The following is a 13,516-nucleotide window of genomic DNA, read 5'->3' as shown; positions in this document are numbered from 1 at the left end:
TTTTAATTTTTTAAAAAATTAAAAAAATATAAAAAAAAATCAAAAAAATAAAAACAAAAAATACGTTTTTTGCAAGCTTGAACAATAGTAAAGGTAAATTAAAAATGGAACAGAAATATTTCAATAATAATATTCTACATCATCAATTAAAATGGAACAGAAATTAGTTAAAAATATCATTGCATTTGATATTCTAATTGACTAATTGACTAAAAAAAAAATAATAATTGTCTGAAAATGAATTTGATATTACTAATTGACTGAAAATATAAAAGGATCACTAATTGACTGATATTCTACCATTATATATTTTCACACGAGTCACCCATCCTGATAGACTGAACCTGTTAGCTCTAGACGAGGATGGACAAGATTGTGTTGTTACTACCAATGTCATCTACAAAGAGGTTTCAATAATGTGTAAATACAGTCGGTGATATTATGTTTTTTTTTAAATGAAAAAATTGCTATATATCTAGATAAAATGTATAGCTTCCATACAAATGAATTCGATTAGCAATTCATTCCTTTAACTGAGTTGATAGAGAACGACCACATTTGACTAATTTATAAAAATACTAGACAATGATAAATAAAATCTCTAAAGTTACAGCACCGCATTCGTACATCTACACTTTAGCTATTAATTTAAGCAATTATTTGGCCAAATTCAAGCAATGATAACATCAAAATACATAAACGATCCAAACCATATCTTCAACAATATATAATTATAACAATATATAATCCAAACCAAACGTACTATATAATATTTGATGTTCCAATTTAAATAATTATATATCGATCTAAATATTTTTAATATATTACAACAAATTCATTCCGTGCATCGCACGGGTGAAAATACTAGAAATAATAATAATAATAATATAATAATAATAATAATAATAATAATAATAATAATAATAATAATAATAATAATAATAATAATAATAATAATAATCTACAAATCTAATAAGATCCAATAATGTTAGGCCCTTAACTGGAACAAAAAACTGTTAGTGTAATTGTTTCTCAAAATTAATGGTTCATATTATTTTGATTTTAGTATTTTTTTAATGATTTTTCTTATTTACCCTCTATTATATTATTTTCTTTCCTTAAATAACCTTAAATTCCGTTAGTATGAACTTTAGTAACGGAATATTCCGTTAACTATTTATTATTCTTAAATTAATCATTAATTTCTATAAGAAAAGTCTTAGGTTCAAACCTAATCCCAATTAGAGATGGCATAATTGTTAAACATATACTACGAATATATTAAAATGTATTAAAAATATATATAATATAAAATTTAACATAAACTTTGGTCAAATAATTAGTTCAACTAAATACATAACATTCAAAGTTGAGCATTAAAGATTATAAATTAGGAATTTTAAAAATTAGTTGATATTCTTGCATTTAAAAAAAAAAAACAAATTTAATTAGGTTAAGTTTTAATTTTTTATTTTTTTTAGTTAATCTTCTTTTGATTATTTAGAACAAAACTTAATATTTCAATTATGCTTTTATATTATTGGAATGATTTAGGTCATTATGGGATTAATTTTTTTTGTATGTATTTTTATAATATATGGTACAATTGTACATTACTTTACAAATATTATACTATTATATTTTTTTACGGATAAAATTGTTACGTTCTTACATCATTGTCAGACCTGCGCGACCTAACTACAAAGATGTTGATCATAAACAATTACACTTGGACTCTAAAATGGTAGGACCATTTTCCAAAGAATTAACAATGTTGGCATCCCACTAGCTCCAATTGAACAAGTTTACACATCAAAATTTTAACAATGCATGAAAACTTCTAAATAAATTTGTAAGTTAATTTTTACTATATCATTATAACGATATCTATTGTAATAATATATTTTGAATGATTTATTATCATCCTCTATTGACAGCAATTGTAACAATTGTCGTTGACAAACTCTCAAAACAATTTGTATCACCAACAAATGAAAATTAAAAAACAAATCAATAATTTCATTATTGTTGATGAAAAGTATGTACGCCACTTTATTACTCTTATTAAATTAAATTCATTAGTAGCTGCAATAAAAAAATAATACATACGCATTTAATTAATTTAGAATTAGATGTCTATAATGCCTTTATTTAAAAAAAAAATTATTTATTATAAAAAAATTTAAAAATTGATATAATTGCATTAGTTATATTATCTTTATTTTCTACGATTCAAAGATTCATTATCTTCAAATTTATTAATTTATTATATTCACAACATTGTCCATTGTCTTGTTTTTACATTATCTTGTAATTAAATACTCCGTATCAAAGTTATAATATAATACAATATATGTTATATATATTCATTTACCAAGTATTTTATACAAATATAATAAATATTAATATTCTGTTCAATACTTTAACATGAAACCTACGACACACATCTCACAATGCATGAAACATGTAGGGAAAAAACTACCACTACCAAATATCAATAGGTGCTTGTAAGATAAAGAGTTTATAGCACAACTAAGATCCCAATTATATACACAACAAGGCAAATCGAAAGCTTCCTACCCCACAATCTCATTGCACGATGAATCCCTTTATGCTACCACCAGTAATCCAATTGCACATGACACACTACCAATAAAAAAAAAAAAAAAAAAAAAAAAGAGGGGACATGTACTGAAGATGAAGACAATGACAATACCAACCAAAAGAGATTTAAGAAGAATTAGAGAAATTTAAACCAAACGTTGTATTTATTTAGACTATCGCATTTAGACTAATTAAGTATTTTAGACTAGCGTTATTACAAAGTTGAACATTTATTTTAGTGACAATTATAATTATTATGTCATATATTATCTTGCATTTATATACTTTAAATTACCGAGTTAAATACACAAATACAATATTTATTTACTTATGCATGAACATTTCCTATATAATATTGCATTGATATACTTTGAAATACTTATTTAAAAATAATCATTGGCCATTATCTCATTCGCGCAAAGCGCGTAAAAAAACTAGTAATAATAATAAGCCAAGGACTTTGTGGTCCACCAGCACCAAATTGTTCCCCCATGTGGGAGGTTGTGGGTTCGAGCTTCATTGGAGGCGGACTATTGGCTCTACATTGTAACATAGTCAATTTCATTCAAAAATGAAAAAAACTAATACACTCATTCTCTTAAATTGCACTTATGTTCTTCGAAAAAGTATAATTGGTGACTTAAATTGTATAATCATTTATCAGGATTAAGAGTTCATACCTACTAATATATTTACAACTTAAAATAACACAATACACTCATTCTCTTAAAAATCATTTTATATGCAATCAGCTAATAGTAAATAACTACTTTACCAAAATATATTTCTACAACCAACTAATACTATCAGTGGTCAAACCAACTAACCTTGGGTACACCCAAAAAAAATCAATTATAAGGGCGTTTGATAATTAGCTTATAACTTATATGCTTCATTCACAACATGTAATGTGTTCAAACAGCATAAAAATTTGAGGATTTGATTTTGTTAAAGATCGATGAAAATGAGTTTCTGCTTACATTTTGTAGCAGATCATTTGAGTGTTTTCAAACCTTTAACATATCAAAGAGAAGAAGCATTTTTAAAATGAGAGAAATTTTCACTTGCAAGTTTTGCACAATATAATATTGTATTGTTTAAGGAAATTTGCTTGTGTTTGGTACTTGGTAGAGAATTTATTTTGTAAGTAAACACACACGTCTCAGTTTCTGGTGTCATTTTTTTTATTTTTATTTTTTTTTTATCACTGTTAATTATTCACCACCAGGGGAAAGGATGTTTTGAGAAGAGTAATGCAAGTCACTCATTGAATTTTGTTTTTTCTTTCAATCGACTATATGATTGGTTATGTTAATTTTACAAGTTGGTGGGATACGTCAACTCATGGGACTGCACACAAAAATTTAGGCTTGTTCACTGTTAACTCTTCACCACCAGGGGAAAGGATGACGTCAAGCGGGTTGGTTCGTAAATTATGCCGTGGAAACGTGCTCACCATGCTTGGTGAACACGCTTCCAAACGACGTCGTTTTTGGCGTCGTTTTTAAAAAAAAAAAAAAAAAAAAAACATTGTTCTATTAACGGCGTTAGGAAGGCAGTTATGATCAGACAACTCTTTGCGTTTGATTCTTTCCTATTCGCAAATCTCTGAAGGCAATTGTGATCCGACATTCGCGATTCTTTCCTATTCGCGATGGAGGAGACGACGGTTCGAGGAGAAGATTCAACCGATATGATTTCTGCGATTCCAGGTTGCGTTCGATTTTATGCGTTTGATTTCGTTTGATTTATGAGATCATGGATTGTTGAAGATTTAGTTATTTTTATTGGTATTTGTTCAGTATCTATGCAGTTTGAATGTTCATAATGGCCGTAAATGTGTATTAGTTCCATGTTTCTGTTATGAATTTTACATAATGCAATTATGTATTTTCTGTTACAGAGTTATGAATTTTGATACTCTGTTCATGCATGTGATATGAATATTCATAATGTAATAGTACTATGTCCATAACATATTAACTGGTATGTTACACTGCTTGCATATACTCAGTGAATGAAGATTGTGTTGGTGATTCAATAAGCAATGATCAAGCAGAGTTAAACATTGACATTGATGGCTCGTCTTCAAGTCCAGGTTCTTTTTATTAGTTGGTGTATCATGAATGTTGTTTCTGGTAGGTGTAGGTACTGATTCATGGTGATTATATGCAAATTGAATGTTGTGATTGGTATTAATAATTTGTTCACGTTATGAATTTACAGTTTTGAGGTTATGAATTTTCCGTTATGTTATTATGAATTTTCTATATGAGATTATGAATTTTCCATATGAGGTTATGAATTTTATGTTATGAGTTTATGCATTTCATGCCATGAGTATCTATGCAACTTTGAATGCTCATAATGTCACAAATGTTATTGATACCCGGTCTTTGTTATGAACTTTCTTATATGATGTTATGAATTTTATTCTTTGTGATTATGAATGTTCTCACATGAGATTATGAATTCTATAGTGTAGCATATTATATTCATTATAGGTGAAATCCACATTCATATTTTAGTAGTTGGTATAGGTGTGGTTATATTTTTGTTGCAATTGCAGTTGATGAAGACTTGGTGGGTGTTGTAGTAAGAAATGTTGACGAAGCTTTTGAGTTATATAATGGATATGCATACAGAGTTGGTTTTAGTGTGAGGAAAGGCCAACAACGTTATAAGGCATCTACTAAGTCAATTCAGATGAAGAGGTTCTTCTGTGCTAAGGCTGGGTATAAGCAGAAACCAAACAGTGGTGTTAAGCTTTATTCAAAGATTGATATGAGGACTGGATGTGGTGCATTTGTTCAATTTGATGTGGGGGGTGATGGGATGTGGACAGTTACAAAACACTTGAAAGAGCACAATCACGAGTTATGTTCATTTGGCAAGAGTCATCTGCTTCGGTCGCATAGAAGAGTGGGAAACAATCAGCTTGAATATTTAAAAGACATGAAGAGTAGTGGTGTTGCATTGGCGGATGGTATGAGGTTTTTGAAACATCAGTCAGGGGGTTCTCCATTGGTTGGCTTTACCAACCGCGATGCTTACAATTCGATGGCTTCTGTGAGTTTGAAGTGTTTGGATGGATCTGATTCCAATTCTTTGATTGAGATATTCAGGAGGAGGCAATCTAATGAGGCTGATTTCTTTTTTGATTTCGAAGTTGATTTGGATGGAAGATTGTGTAGTTTTTTTTGGAGGGATGGTCAAATGAGAAGGGATTATGAGGTGTTTGGTGATCTGTTAGTGCATGATACAACATACCGCACTAACAAATATGATATGATTTGTGGTCCTTTTGTAGGGATGAACCATCATTGCATGAATGTAATGTTTGGTTGTGGTTTTTTGATGAATGAGAGGATAGAGTCATTTGCGTGGTTGTTTAGAGTGTTTTTAAGATCCATGGATGGCAAGTGTCCACAGACTATCATGACGGATCAATGTTCAGCTATGGCTGCTGGCATTTCCATGGTGTTTCCTACATCACGCCACCGTCTTTGCATATGGCATATTGGTGGAGAATTCGAAGAAGCATATCAAGGCATTGAGGAATCATAAGGATTTTCTGGATATGTTCAATTGTGTGTTGAAATACACCGAGACTGAAGCTGAATTTGAGGTTTACTGGACAAGGTATGTTATTATGAATTTACATTATATAATTCTGAATTTTCTGTTATGTCATTATGGATTTTCTGTTATGTCATTATGTATTTTCTGTTATATGATTTATGAATTTTTTAATATGAGATTATGAATTCACAGTTATACAATTCTGGATTTTATGTTATGTCATTATGTATTTTCTGTTATGTCATTATGTATTTTGTGTTATATGATTATGAACTTTGTAATATGAGATAATGAATTCACAGTATACAATTATGTATTTTCTGTTATGTCATTATGTATTTTCTGTTATATGATTATGAACTTTCTAATATGAGATTATGAATTTTCAGAATATGAGTAATAAACATGTGTTTTAACCTTTTCAGGATGGTTACAAAATATAGTTGTCATAAGAATACATGGCTAGAGAAGCTTTATGACTGTAGGGAGAAGTGGTGTCCAGCGTTCAACAAGGATTATTTCTCCGGGGGTATTTTATCTTCGCAAAGGAGTGAAAGCACAAATCATGCAATTTCTAGGAGGCTGTCCAAGACTGCTGGTTTATGTGATTTTTATTCATCCTTTGTGAGTGTTATATCTGAATGGAGAAGTAAGGAAAATGGCGAGGATTTCCGGTGTTCTCAAGGAGTACCCGCCATGATGATGGATCATGTGAAACTCCTTTCACATGCTAGAGAGGTTTATACAATTGAGATTTATTTTTTGTTCGAGGAACAATTTATGAAAGGTAGCTCTTGTTATCAAGAAATGGTGTTGAACGATGGTTGTAAGTGCAAGTATCACGTGTGGCGACCAGACATAGATATCATAAGGCATGAAGTAACCTTTAAGGCAATCAATTTGGATATATGCTGTAGTTGCAAGCTGTTTTCAGAATTGGGAATACTTTGCTGTCACTGCTTACGTATACTTCATGTGCACTGTGTTTCCAGTATTCCCGATAAATACATTCTAAAAAGATGGACTAAAAAGGTTGTTGAGGGTAGAAACGTGGACATTGCATCTGTGTTTTATAATGGTGGTGTCCCTTCTTCAATTTGGGCTGTTGAGATTAGTAGGAAATTTCAAAGGCTTATTGTTTCTAGCCAAGACAACAGTGTTGCTAGACAATTCTGTGATGAAGCCGTTGAGAATGCAAGGAAAAACATTGAAGCTGAGATTGGGGATGTGAACACTGAGGAGGGTGCTGTGTCTTCGTCAAGTGGTATTGTCCAAGACCCCTCAAGCCGGAGGGGTAAAGGTGTGAGAAATAAAAGGAGTAGTAGTGTTATTGAGAAGAAGTACAATGCAGCAAGGGGAAGAAAGAGTGCTGCAAACAAGCTTGCTTCAATTACAAAGGGCTCTGTCCAATCATTGGTCTTGGAAAATATTTCAGAGATTGCTCGTGATGGATATCTTGTACATCCAAGCACCGGGGGTTCACAATTTGTTCATTTTAATAAGAATGTAGACCACGATGTAGCTATAGATTGAGATCGTGTTAACAGTATGTACTTATGAATTTTATGATTTTTAGATATAGGATGAGAATTATGTGTCAAATTATGAATTTTCCTTTACCAGTTTATGAACTTTCATTTACCAGTTTATGAACTTTCCTTTACCAGTTTATGAATTTTCCTCTATGTGATTATGAATTTACAGTATGTTCTTATGAATTTTATGTCTCAGATTATGAATCTTCCTTTATCTGATTATGAATTTTCCTTTATGTGATTATGAATTTTCCTATATGTGATTATGAATTTAGAGTATGTGCTTATGAATTTTATGCTATTAAGATTTTATGAGAATTATGTCTCAGATTATGAATTTTCCTTTATTTGATTATGAATGTTACTTTATGTGATTATGAATTTTCTTTGTTGTCATTATGAATGTTATTTTAATGTTATGTAATAATGAATTTCAGTTATAGCTAACACGTATACATTCATAATCTCATAAAAGAAAGTTCATAGTTGCATAATAGAAAATTCATAATATGGTAGTTGAAAATTCATAAACTCTACATGATCCACATGTAATCTGAATTAAGAGCAATAGATTGTATATTCATAGGTGCAAAATATCTGTGCACATTACAAAATGAGAGATTCACAATCTAGGGTACCAACAGTCAAGATTTGCTTCATGTTCACAACATATTCAAACACCAAAAAGCGGTATAGTTTCATTTCTTTTTTGAAAGATCCTTGGCTGCCTTCATAACTCGCAATCTTTCAGTGTTCCTACCCCATGTGATAATGTTTGATGCGTATTTAGCTCTAAGCTCCCAAATGAAGTCAGCCTTCAAAAAAAAAAAAGATGTTAAAAAACAAAAAAAAAAAAAACAAATCTAAGTTGAAATTAATATATCTTATACTCTTACATTTACATGGGTGCCTATCTTGAATCCACTGTCCCAATCTTGAACATTCCCCTTGTAGGACTCCATGTGTCGCATGACATATATGCCACAATCAATGACATTGTCAAGCTCCTTCCAAGGAATGGCCAAGTATGATACAGGAAGGTTTTGTATCTTACGGAGTAGGGGGGATTTTTCTGCAGTCAAGTACTCTTTCAAAGCATTCATCTGGACAAAAATGAAACTAGTGTGATAATGATTCACATGAAATGTATAACAAACGTTTGAAAGGTCAAGTTTAAGGTTAAGTTACCAGTAGATTTGGGCAATCTTCATACTTGTCAGCTTCAGTAACACCCTTAGGCAACATCTTGTTGTCAATGATTTCAACACTTTTTGAGATGGTGTTGATGCAGACAACAAAGTAGTGTTCGTGTCGAAGCACGGGGAAAAATAGCTAACATCAAAAGAAGAAGTAGTTAGAATAGAGAAGAAATATGTAATTAATGAATAAATGTTGAAGGTGGGTAATTATAAATTACCAAATCAGCATCATTGACATCAAGATTTTCAAATTTTGAAATCTCATACTGTGATCGCTCATTGAAATTATCCTTCCGCTTTTGAAGCGGAAGATTCTTCATCCACTGTTCAGATGGGTCGAGTTGAAGCTAAGGGGAAAAAAATACGTATCAATGATAAGTTGTGCAATATGTAATGGCAGTCATACGTAATTCATGATATCATAACATAAAATCCATAATATTACAAAGAAAATACATAACAACAAAACAGAAAATTCATAATATCAAAGTTGTAATTTCATAACTCACAATAGAAAATTCATAATGCCATATGGGAAAATTCATAATCTCACATTAGAAAGTTCATAATATCAAAAATGTAACTTCATAAACTCACAATAGAAAATTCATAATATGATATGAGAAAATTCATAATCACACACAGAAAATACTTAAAATCCATAATATTACAAAGAAAATACATAACCACAGAACAGAAAATGCATAATATCAAAGTTGTAATTTCATAACTCACAAATAGAAAATTCATAATGCCATATGGGAAAATTCATAATCTCACACAGAAAATACATAATCTCACATCAGAAAGTTCATAATATCAAAAATGTATCTTTATAAACTCACAATAGAAAATTCATAATCACAAACAGAAAATACATATTTACATGACATAAAATACAGAATGGTTTAACATGAAATTCAGAAGTGAGCAGAGTAAAAATTGTTGTTATTAACTTACATGTACCAACGTGCTAAAATAGATGCACTTTGGCTTCCCCAACGCCCGTTTTGTGTTGAGGAGTGTAAGCCTCAACGCCCATACATCTATGAATGTGTTAAAAATTTCACCGCTGCGGAGGGTGTGGAAATCTCCTCTTGTCATTGAGAAATCATCAAAGATAAACAGAGTTTCACTACATGAACAAAAAATTTTGATAAATAGGTAAATAAATTAACATATGGTTATAAATGTGAAATATTCATGAAAATAAAAAGTTTTCTAAATGGTTAGAGTCAAACATACTCCACTGGATGATCCGTAGAAGCATCCATGAAGGCGTAGTTTGATACGGCCCTCTCGGTCACACTGGCATTATGGTCAAATGGCACATTCTTTGTCCAAAAAGGTGACCTCAAGTTTAACGGGATGTTTTTGTATTTCCGGACTGGTCTCTTTCGCTTGGTGACATCCTCGACATCAGATTCACTGTCCAGAAATGCACTGTAAACACACGAAGCTAGTTAATATCATCATAGTTGCACAATTTCAGGTCAGAAAGTTCATAACTGCAGTACAGAAAATTCATAAATACAGAACAGAAAATACATAATTGCATATCAGAAAGTTCATAATATCAAAACTGTAATTTAATACTCATAATAGAAAACTCATAATCTCATATGTGAAAATTAATAATATTTCAGAAGAAAAGTCATAATATAATATCAGAAAGTTCATAACACAATTTCATATTCTAATTAGTTTACCTATCAATATCGTCGAGGGTAGCAGGTAGTGTAGCAGCAGGCGTAGAAGTATTAGCAGCATCAGGGACATCTCTGGCGAATGGAACCTTGATCAATGGAGTTATTTCTCGTCTTTCAGAACTTGATGTAGCAGGGGTAGCAGTATATGTTTCAGAAGATGAAGCAGTAGGGGTAGCAGCAGTGGTAGGAACATGTGTAGGAGCAGGGAAAGCAGCAGGGGAAGAAACAGCCGTAGCACCATGCGTAGCAGCAGGGGTTGTAGCAGGGATAGCGGTAGGAGTAGTAGAGAGTGTAGCAGCATCAGCAGCACCAGCAGCACCAGGAGTGTCTTTCACAATGTTCTCAACAAGGGCATCCAATTCATCGTCATCCATTGCACTTTGCTCACGTGGTTCATCAACCAATGGTGCCGGGGTATAAGAAATCCCTAAATCAAATGAGGGAGGGTCAATCTCCATTTGCCGATTGGTTTTTTGGAAGGCTTCAACCAAGGCATCAACAGCCTTTGTGAAAGACTCTTGGCCAAAGAAGATGTCGTCAAGTTGAGAGGAGGTTGGAGATGGTGGTCTTTCTATCGTGCTTGCAACGCCAATCATGGTGGAAATCCCAGAAAATGCAGCCTTCATAACATCCACTGGGGCGTTTTGTTTGCCAACTTCAGCCATAGCCTCACCGAATTCCAAGACATCAGCAGCAAGGCGTTGTAGAACCCGTGTGACCCTATCAACACTAGATGGCGGCACAGAGATGGTTGGGACTGGTTGGGCGGAAGTAGAAGCGATACAATCAGCAGTAGGCTTTGCAATACGAGGGATAACTTTCCCTTTACCATATCCGCCCGACCTTTTCTCAGCGGAAACCCTTTGCCGTGCAAGTTTATTTGTCCATGCAGTAATGCTTGGATATGTTCTTTGAACGCTCATTCCTTTGAATTGGACCCGATCAAAGTAGAATAGCTACAATGTTGAAGAAAAAGGTAAAATAAAAAAGTTATAATCACAAAATTCATAATTACACTACAGAAAATTCATAATATCATAATAGAAAATTCATAATCCATATGAACATTATATTCAACTATCGTATTATGGATTTTATGTTATGCAATTATGAACTTTCTATTATGAGATTCATTATTGCATAATATTAAAAGAACATTCATAATGACAACAAGGAAAATTCATAATTACATAAAGGAACATTCATAATCAAATAAAGGAAAATTCATAACTTGACAAATACAATTCTCACAAAATCTAAATAGCATAAAATTCATAAGTACATACTGTAAATTCATAATCACATACAGGAAAATTCATAAGCACATAAAGGAAAATTCATAACCACATAAAGGAAAATTCATAATATGACACATATAATTCTCATAAAATCTAAACAACATAAGATTCATAAGTACATACTCTAAATTCATAATCACATAGAGGAAGATGCATAATGACATAAAGGAAAATTCATAATTATATAGAGGAAAATTCTTAATCACATAGAGAAAAATTCATAATCACATAGAAGAAAATTCATAATCTAACACATATAATTTACAATCTGAATATCATAAGATTCATAAGTGGAGCTAGACCTTACCAATATGAATGTCATTGGTCCAGTAAAGAAGCTATTACTTTTCTTCCTGTACTGCTCGATGGACTTGATCAGAGAGTTGTAGGTGTAGCCACACCAGTTGTACTCCTTTATCTCATCAACATTAATCAAGGAGTTGAGGATTCTGTTGTTGCAGTAGCGTGTCTGAAATCCCCTCATCATGCACGAAACAGTCAAGACCATGAAGTCTCTCTTAAAGTCATCTCCAGAATCTCCCCTTTGAACTATGACATCTCCCATCTGGGTAGTGATTGGGGAACCAAGCTTAATATTCCACCTTTCCCTCCAGCTTTTCAAGAGAGCCCTGTATTCCGGTGTCCCCTGTTCATCATATTTTGGGGCCTCAACAACCTTCTTTTCTCCTCTTGGAATGCCAAGAGTGTACTCAACGTCTTCTTCATCAACTGTGAGTTTGTCGTTCTCCAACTTGAAATGTGTTTGGAAAACCTCAAAGTTGGCTATCAAATACTGGACTAATTGTGACTCATTTGCACACAATTGAAGGTCCAACAGGGCTCCAAAACCAATATCACGGACAGATTGTTTTTGTTCTGGCAGTAGTTGTTGTACAAGCCTAAACATGGTCTTTGGTCCCATCCGTGTGCTGAAGTAGGGAGTAGAACTCCCTTCTACACAATCACCTCCAATGGCTGTTTTGCCCCTATGTCTGTCATTTATCTGCTTTGATCTCTTTTCTTTAATAACTTCTTGCTCGAGCAGGTCATCAGACTGCTGCTGGGATGGTTGAGCAGCCTGTGAGTCAAGTACAGCCCTTGTTGTTCGTTTTCTCTTGTTTTTTGTTGTAGGTTTGACTGCAGTGTTTTGTTCAGCTGTCGTCTGTGAGGGTTGTGATGGTTCTGCAGCTTGAGAGCTCAAGACTGCCTTTGTTTGTGAGCGTGTTCTCCTTCGTTGAGCAGTGTCCATTGCTTTTATTAAAAACGTTAGAAAGCAAGTAACTCATATACAACATATAATATAGATTGATGGAAAATATATTCATTATTTCAGTAGAGGGGGGATGGGGAGTGCCGAATAAATCCAGCCATGCTCTACCGAAAAGAATATATTGTCCATCAAAATAACAGTTACACATAATTGATAATATAGTAACATAAAATTCATAATATCACAAAGAAAATTCATAATATCATAACAGAAAATTCATAACCTTAGAACAGAAAGTTCATAACTACAATACAGAACAGAAAATTCACAACTCACATTGTAGAATTCATAATCTCATATGAGAAAATCCATAATTCCA

The 13,516-nt window shown here is 32.4% G+C and overlaps 1 protein-coding gene across 1 annotated transcript; it reads left to right on the top strand.

Annotated features, from left to right (window-relative positions):
- Positions 1-4,258: 4,258 nt before the first annotated feature.
- LOC109154177 (protein FAR-RED IMPAIRED RESPONSE 1-like) lies at positions 4,259-7,719 on the top strand. Its single transcript, XM_019302033.1, has 6 exons — positions 4,259-4,316; positions 4,619-4,702; positions 5,174-5,772; positions 6,134-6,246; positions 6,612-6,924; positions 7,018-7,719. Exons 1-6 carry the CDS (start codon positions 4,259-4,261, stop codon positions 7,717-7,719), a joined length of 1,869 nt encoding a protein of 622 aa, XP_019157578.1.
- The last annotated feature ends 5,797 nt before the right edge of the window (positions 7,720-13,516 follow it).

The sequence above is a fragment of the Ipomoea nil genome, unplaced genomic scaffold, assembly GCF_001879475.1.
Source record: "Ipomoea nil cultivar Tokyo-kokei standard unplaced genomic scaffold, Asagao_1.1 scaffold2610, whole genome shotgun sequence".
Classification (NCBI taxonomy): Eukaryota; Viridiplantae; Streptophyta; class Magnoliopsida; order Solanales; family Convolvulaceae; genus Ipomoea; species Ipomoea nil.
The sequence above is the reverse complement of the archived record's forward strand: the minus strand, read 5'-3'. Positions and strand labels throughout refer to the sequence as shown.

Coding starts and splice junctions, on each gene's coding strand:
- LOC109154177 (XM_019302033.1), top strand. CDS start 4,259: ATGGAGGAGACGACGGTTCGAGGAGAAGATTCAACCGATATGATTTCT. Junction 4,317..4,618: donor TATGATTTCTGCGATTCCAG/GTTGCGTTCGAT, acceptor GCATATACTCAG/TGAATGAAGATTGTGTTGGT. Junction 6,925..7,017: donor TCCTTTCACATGCTAGAGAG/GTTTATACAATT, acceptor GATGGTTGTAAG/TGCAAGTATCACGTGTGGCG.